Source organism: Myotis davidii, unplaced genomic scaffold, assembly GCF_000327345.1.
Source record: "Myotis davidii unplaced genomic scaffold, ASM32734v1 scaffold69, whole genome shotgun sequence".
Taxonomy (NCBI): Eukaryota; Metazoa; Chordata; class Mammalia; order Chiroptera; family Vespertilionidae; genus Myotis; species Myotis davidii.
Genome location: NW_006300363.1, coordinates 1,673,389 through 1,680,644, shown reverse-complemented (window position 1 = coordinate 1,680,644; position 7,256 = coordinate 1,673,389). Strand labels below are relative to the sequence as shown.

Genomic DNA, 7,256 nt, shown 5'->3' with positions numbered 1-7,256 from the left:
GCTGGCAACGGGCGACTCTTTCCATGGAGAAGGAAGGGCAGGTGCTCCACGCCGGCCCACCCCACCCGCCAGCTCGCTCTCTGCTCTCTGGGTCCCCGTCTCCTTCCCAAGGCGCCTGGGTGGGCTGTGTCCGGCCCACAACTCTGGTTGGGGTGGGGGCAGGATTCTGATGGTGAGAACCGACAGACAGGACGGGGAAACGTATCAAATCGTACCAAAAAGGGGCAAGAGTCTGTTTGCTTTCCAGGAAGGGCTGCCCTACGCCGGAGGCGGCCTCCCCATGACGAAACTGGACACTGAGCTCTGTGTTCTCTTCCGCTAAGATAAGGTTCTTGGTTGTAAGAGAAAGGCCCTGAACGGGAGGTCACGTTTGGACTAACAACCGTATGATCTTTCTGGCCTCCGTCTGGACCGAGAAACAAGGCCTCGGCCTTGAAGTGTCGGGTGAAGGATCAGTTCCCACTGCGGGAGGGGCGCGGGGTGGGGCGGGGGCAGGGGAGGCGTGTGTTCTCGTGGGTGAGCTTCATACTGGGCTCTGTAGGATGGGGTGCACAAACTGGGGGTTGACATACGAGAACCCTTCGAAATCAGCCTGGTCGATGTTAGCGATGACCAGCTGGTCGGGCGGCGTTAGGACGGGCTGCCCGCGTGTGAAGAACTTGTCGAAGTTTTCCGCGCCTTTGCCACACTGTGGAGGAAGAGGAAAGGGGGGAGGTTAGTCAGCATGCGGAGCACGCAGCGTGGAGCACCCCGCGGGGAGGAGCCCCCGGGGCGTCGGGCAGGTTAGGCGGGAGAACTTGGAGGCTTGCAGGTCGCTGGGTTGAAAGCCAGGCACAGCCAACAAGAACGAGATTCGTTCGGTTGTACATCTTCTCCCTCCTTCCCCGCAGTGAACCCCTTGGCAGAAATGCACTGTGGACAGTGAGGGGACCCCAAGGGGGCCGCTGCTCATGTCCATCTTACAGAGCAAGCAGGGCCTGGGCATGGATCACACACACACACACACACACACACACACGCACGCACATGCCCAAGCACACACACGCACACACACACGCGAGGCACCAGTCTTGGTTCCACGTGGAAGGCTGGGATGTGGGTGGGGTGCCGGCAGTGACCCCTGGACCCAGAGGCTGGGGTGACTGCTCCACATCTGGTTCTTTGCGACCGCGTGTGTAATAAAGGCGCTGTGATTCGTGCCCTCCAACTGCTCAACCCCTAGGCCCGTCTCTAACCCGCACTGGCGGAGGGTGAAGGCGAGGACGGGCATCACCCTCGGGCCCTGGCGGACTTCCGTGTGTCGGATGGATCTGGTCCGCCAGCCCACGGGTGGACGTGGAGTTCGTGTGCAGGGGGGCCTCAGGGGGGTTTGCCCTGGCGCCCGGAGGGCTGAGCAAAGGCTGCTGACTGTCTGCGGGGATGTTCCTCTCCTCCAGGTCCCGCCCGGTGCTCGGCAGACTGGGCTGCAGGCAGAGCCGCCCTGTGGAGGCTCTGAGACACACAGCGGCCATGGCAGCCCAGCCCTCAATGAGGCCAAGGGGTGCTGTTAGACACCCTGCAGTGCACAGGGCACCCCCTGCCAAGGATTGTTGGTCCAACATGTCAACAGTGCTGATACCAAGATGGCGATGCCAGGCGGAGGCGGTCCTGAGCTCAGACAAGGAGATTAGGCAGGAACGGCCACCTGCGAGCAGAGAGTGGCCAAGCCGCAGAAGCCCACGGCACAGGTGCTGCCAGCAAGCGTTCCCGCCGCGGCAGAGCTGCTTCCAGGAGAACGTCCTTTGGGAGCCTGACTGATCGACACCATTCAAGTGAATCTGCTGGGGGTGCTCCCAGGGGCTGGGGCAGTGCCCCCTGGAGGAGCAACCACTTGCATGTCTGTTGCTGTTCACTAACCAGGCAAAGCTGGGCAAGAACTCCTGGAACAATGGAAAAGAAGGCGAAGTCTCTAACAGAAAGAGGAAGGCAAACGCAATACATGTCCCTCGGCTGGCCGGGGTCCCCGTCTCGCTCCTGACTTGTGTGAAAAGAGCACGCGTGTCTGACCTTTCCCGTGAGGACCATCTTGGTAGCTGGGAGAACCCATCCTCTTCCAGCGGGAAGTCCCAAAGCCAGCGCTTAGCTGCCACAGAACAGGAAACGAGAAACACCACCGGCTGGCGACTCCCGTGTCACAATCAAATTTGCTGACCTCACCCGGCCAGCATGGCTCGGTGGTTGAACATTGACCTAGGAACCGGGAGGTCAGGGTTCGATTCCCGGTCAGGGCACAGGCCCGGGTTGCAGGCTCCAACCCCAGTGGGGGGCGTGCAGGAGGCGGCCGATCAATGATTCTCTCTCATCATTGCTGTGTCTCTCTCTCTGAAATCAATAAACACACACACACACACACACACACACACACACACACACACACGAAAACAACTAAAAGAGGAGCTCCTAAGATCTAAAAGGCGGCCCACGCTCCAGGGCATCAAGTTCTAAAGCGGGGTGCTCCTGAGGGCTTCCCCCGCTTCGTGGGACCACATGCTGTCAGACCCAGGGCAGAAACCCCCACTTCTGAAAGCCTCACGCCGGCCGCTGACCACGGCGCTAGGGACAAGGACGAGCCCGGGCCAACCGGAGCTCTGCCCTGTGATCACTGCCCATGGGAGTGTGCCCGCAGGTTTCAACACTGCTCACCACCGCAACCACCCCCTTTTCTTTCCAGGTCCGTCTCCATGGAATTCTCCTGATCCCAGAGAGAGAAATAGGATGCCGGCAAATGGAAGCCTTTTGAAACCTGTCCCCTCAGGTGTGGACACCTGTGACGGGACCCTGAGGCAGGGTGGTGGAGGGCAGAGATGAAGAACCAGCCTCTGGCTGTACCTGGCACGCCCGCCCGGAGAAAGCTGGAGAGCGGGAGGCGGATCAGAGGTCCGGAGGACGAGGACACAGGAGGAACTGTTATTCTCAGGGGAGTCACACCAGAAAGACATCACGTTCTCCCACAGGGGGCGGGCGGGGGCGTGAGCACAGCTATTTTTACCAGAGGTTCCGCCCTGGGAGAAGCAGTGCTAGTTTTCCCACCACAGAGGGGCCCTTCATGCCTGGAAAATCAGTCCTCCACAATCCCCGAGAAGTGGGGCCTGGGAACAGACACACTCTAATCCTATTGGAGAAGATCTTCAACTACCCGCTCTTCTTTTCTTTGTTTTCTTTAACCCTCACCCGCGGATATTTTTTCCATTGACTTCTAGAGAGAGTGGAAGGGAGGGAGGATAGGGAGGCCTCTGGGCTGCGATGCCCCACACAACTGATGGGGACTCAGACGGAGGGGAGAGGCTGCGGGAGGCGGTATGTGAGCTTGGGCTGGTGTGTGAGCCCAGAGGGCATCGGTGCTCACTGGGCCGCGTCTGACACCAAGGAGAAGTAGGGGTACAGTGGGGTGAAGGACCCACCCGAGTTCCAAAGCCCAGGGCAATGCTTTGGGCAACTCACTGCGCGGGTACCTTTGTAAAGATCGGACGAGGCTGTGAACGTCCACCCTCCACGCCCACTGTGAGGATCCAAGGGGCTGAGGTGGGCGTCACCCTTTCTCAGTGACCGGGCGTGACACTGACGGGAGGCACCGCACGGACAGCAGGTGCCGGCGTGCAGAAGGTGTGTGATCATGTGCGAGGCGAGAACGAGCCCAGGAAGTAATCCACCCCTCTTTCTTAGCTCTGGATCCGGGATGTCACTTCTTTTGTTTTTTGTTTTGTCTTGACATTCCTACCCGTTTGGTCAAATCAGCCATGACCAAAACGAACTTAGGAGATGCCAGGCCTGGCGGAGCTGTGACAAAGCACAGAAAGATGCGACTCTGGGGGCATTTTGGTGCTAGACGCCCCGCCCAGGGCCCAGGTGGCACACGGCCACTCGCCGCCCTTTGCATTGTGTGTGAGGCCGTGGAGGTGGGCCCCTCGGCTCCGGGCCTTACCTGGAAGAGGCCACCGGGACTGAGCCACACATGCTGGTCTCAATCCTGCCCTTTCCCTCGGTGCCCGGGCATGAGAGTGTAACCCAGGGTCACTGGCACGGGAACCAGGGGGTGTGTGAGTAGCATGAAAACACCGCCATTTCCAAGCAAATCCACACAAAACCCAGCAGAGCGGGAAGAGCACGCAACCAACCGAGAGAACAGGCGTGCAGCAACAGGAAGGAGAAAGGAGACTTATCAGGTGGGACCCTCGCTGACAATTAGGAGGCAGCAGATGTGCTTGGCCTTAGGGGAGCCGTACCCACATGTCAAGCCCCGCAGCCCTGTGCTGGGTCCTAGCGCCATGTGTTAGTAAGAACGCTGCCAACATCTGCGTGGCCCCTGCTTCCCGGCTGGGTGCTGTCTTCATTGGATTAAATAACCCGCCGCAGAGATGAGCGGACACAATCTGCTCTGGGCCTCCTGGAAGGTCATGTCCACACTATGGAGCCACCCAGGGAGGGCGCTGGGCCACGGGGCAGCAGCCTGGTCTGCCCTCTCTAGGAAGGTCAGCATGCTCAGGAGAGGGTCTTCCGTGCATGGCCAACGCAAGCAGGTGCAGGCGCTGAGGGTTGAACGTGATGTTAGTGCACGCGTGGCGTCACCCACGGGCTGGAGGTGTGCTCACCGAGGGCCTGGATGCCCACTGCAGCCAGAGTGTTTTGGTACAGAAAGTCTGGAGGATAAGAACGGACAGGGAGAGTGTTTGGAACACAGTCAGTGCCCGGCCCCGGAACCCCGGCATCGGAGCGGCGTGGACAGGATGCCACAAACCCGCGGGAGCCGGAGTAGAGACGCCTCTGAGGTCCACTGTCCTGGGAAAGCCGTAAGGTGCGAGCCAGGCTGGGCGGCGGGGCCCCACGCGGGTGTAGGTACACGCGTACCACTTTCCGGAAGGTTATAGAACAGATGTGAACACTGGGGCTCGTGGCCGGAGATGGGGAGACAGTGTCTTTTCGTTTTAGAGCCCTCTCCACTGCTGAGCTGTCTAGTTCACCACCTACAGCTAGTGTTTGGATAATGACTTTTTAAAAAGGGGGGTTGGGACCTCCTTCATCTGTTGCCATGACCTGTGGCAAGAGAGACGAGCCAGGCTGTGGTTTCTCAGACGAAATGAAACACTGTTCATCTCCTCCATCGCCTCAGAGCTGCTCTCAGAAAGGCCAGTCCCAGTCAGGAGGCCGCGGTTTTGCTGATGGGTTTGCTGACGGACACGGGCTGTGAGCCACACGGTACATGAGTGGGTCCTCGTGGGTGCGAGAGCCACGTGTGTCTGAGGGCTGAGACCTCGCTTGTTCTATGGAATGACAACATGCCCTCCATTTGGTCCTCCTTTATTATTATTATTTAAAAAATATTTTTACTGAGTTCAGAAAGGAAGGGAGAGGGAGAGAGAGAGAGAAACATCAGTGATGAGAGAGAATCATTGATCGCTGCCTCCTGCACGCCCTACACTGGGAATTGAGCCCACAACCTGGGCATGTGCCCGGACCGGGAATCAAACTGACCTCCTGGTTCATAGGTCGATGTTGAAACATCAGCCCCGCCGGCCGGGCTGGCCTTCCCTTATACTAATGGCCGGCTCCAGCTGCTCAGGCTCCTTTCCCAAGAAGGGCTGCTGCGGTGACCACTGCGCCGCAGCCTTTACTTCAGACACTGGGAGCCTGTCCGCTCGCACGACGCCAGGCACACAGGGCCCGCCGCTCCCGCCACTCCCACGGGACCTCCCTGAGGCTTGCAACAGACCTGCTGGCCTCTGTGTGTCTTTATTCTAAAGGCCACGCTGCTCCCCGTGTCTCCAGCAGAAACATCTTTGGGAGAGTAATTATCCAGGAAAAGGAAGCCTTCCTGCCTCTAATTAACCAAGTAGAAGATGCTGTCGTAGGCTGGTCGAAGGCTTCCAGGCGCCCTCTGTGCGTCAGGATGTGGCCGAACCTCTGGCCCTGACGGCTGTGCGTGTTCCTACGGTGCTGGCGAAGCTCCCCGCGTTCCGGGGCTCTCACCTTTAATTAGTGTCACGGCCGCTGGTTCCATGGAGAGGCCAGGACAGTGCACCTCCCGCTGCCCGGGATCTGATTGGATGCAGCCCAGGCTGCCTCCGTGTGATGGCTCAGACAGCCCCGTGGGGCCGCCCCACCGGGACAGGGGCAGGACACGGGCCTGGAGTCCCCTTCGTTTTAGGCACCAGATGTAAAGAGGAAATAGGTTTGCCACTTACTCTCCAATGACTCAGAAAAACGTAAGCGTGCACACGTGTGTGTGTGTGCGTGCATGCGTGTGTGTGTCCCCTTCAGAAATTAAATATTCTCCTTTGCTTGAGTGACCTCTTTGTTAAACCTAAAAATAAAAAAGGCACCTTCCTCCATGGGATCTTCTGATCGGGCCTGTTTTTGATGACTCTGCGTTTTTCGCTCAGAACATCAGCCAAATGCTGAGCGGACGGTCGGGTGCCTGTGGCAGAGGCTCCTCTGGGCTGGGTTTCCTTGGAGGGAAATGAGAGCAGCTTGCTGTCGCCCTTTTCTATAACGAAGGAGAGTTCTGTGTGGCCTCATCTCCAGGGGGGCAGAGCGGCTGTTTCTGTTCCTGCTTTTAATTTACAAAGCCACCCAGGTCACAGCGATCACCCCTCGCTCCTGAAAATCACCTCCACCGTCACAAGTGCACGTGGGGGCCTTTCGGGGACACGGGCCTCCCCACAATGGGCCGTCGCAGTGCAGGCTGTCCCTTCTGGCCTGAGCCTTTCCCCACGGCCCCCTGTGCCTGGGTGTGAACTCCAGACCCGCCACCCCCGGGGGAGACGGCCACCGTCCCACACCTGACTCGGTGGCTCTCCTCCCTCTGCTCCACCTTATGTGCGGCCTTAAAGAGAACCCAGGCCCTGGCCGGTGGCTCAGGTGGTTGCGTGTTGTCCCATGGACAGGGAGGCGGCCAGCTCGATTCCTGGTCAGGGCAAAATGCCTGGGTTGCGGGCTTGGTCCCTGGTGAGGGGTATGCAGGAGGCAGCTGATCAATGTTTCTCTTCTCTCCTCTCTCTCTCTCTCTCTCTCTTTCTCTCTCTCTCTCTCCCCTTCCTTCCTCTCTAAGAATCAGTTAAAAAACTATTTTACAAAAAAGAGAGAATCCAGGCCACGGCCGCACTGTAGGTCCCGACTGTCATGTCACTGAGCCATGGAAAGTCCTGCCTGGAGCCTGTGGATGGATTCACCCCAGCACGATGTGTCCCTGTCGTGAGTCTCCGCCTTCCCGGGCCCTCGGG

At 59.0% G+C, this 7,256-nt stretch overlaps 1 protein-coding gene across 1 annotated transcript in view; it reads right to left on the bottom strand.

The window, feature by feature from the left end:
- Positions 1–308: 308 nt before the first annotated feature.
- PRKCA (protein kinase C alpha) overlaps positions 309–7,256 on the bottom strand; it is a 276,998-nt gene continuing 270,050 nt past the window's right edge. Inside the window, 1 exon segment of the mRNA XM_006776670.2 lies at positions 309–688. Within this exon segment, the coding sequence (XP_006776733.1) occupies positions 524–688 (165 nt within the window). The 3' untranslated portion in view covers positions 309–523.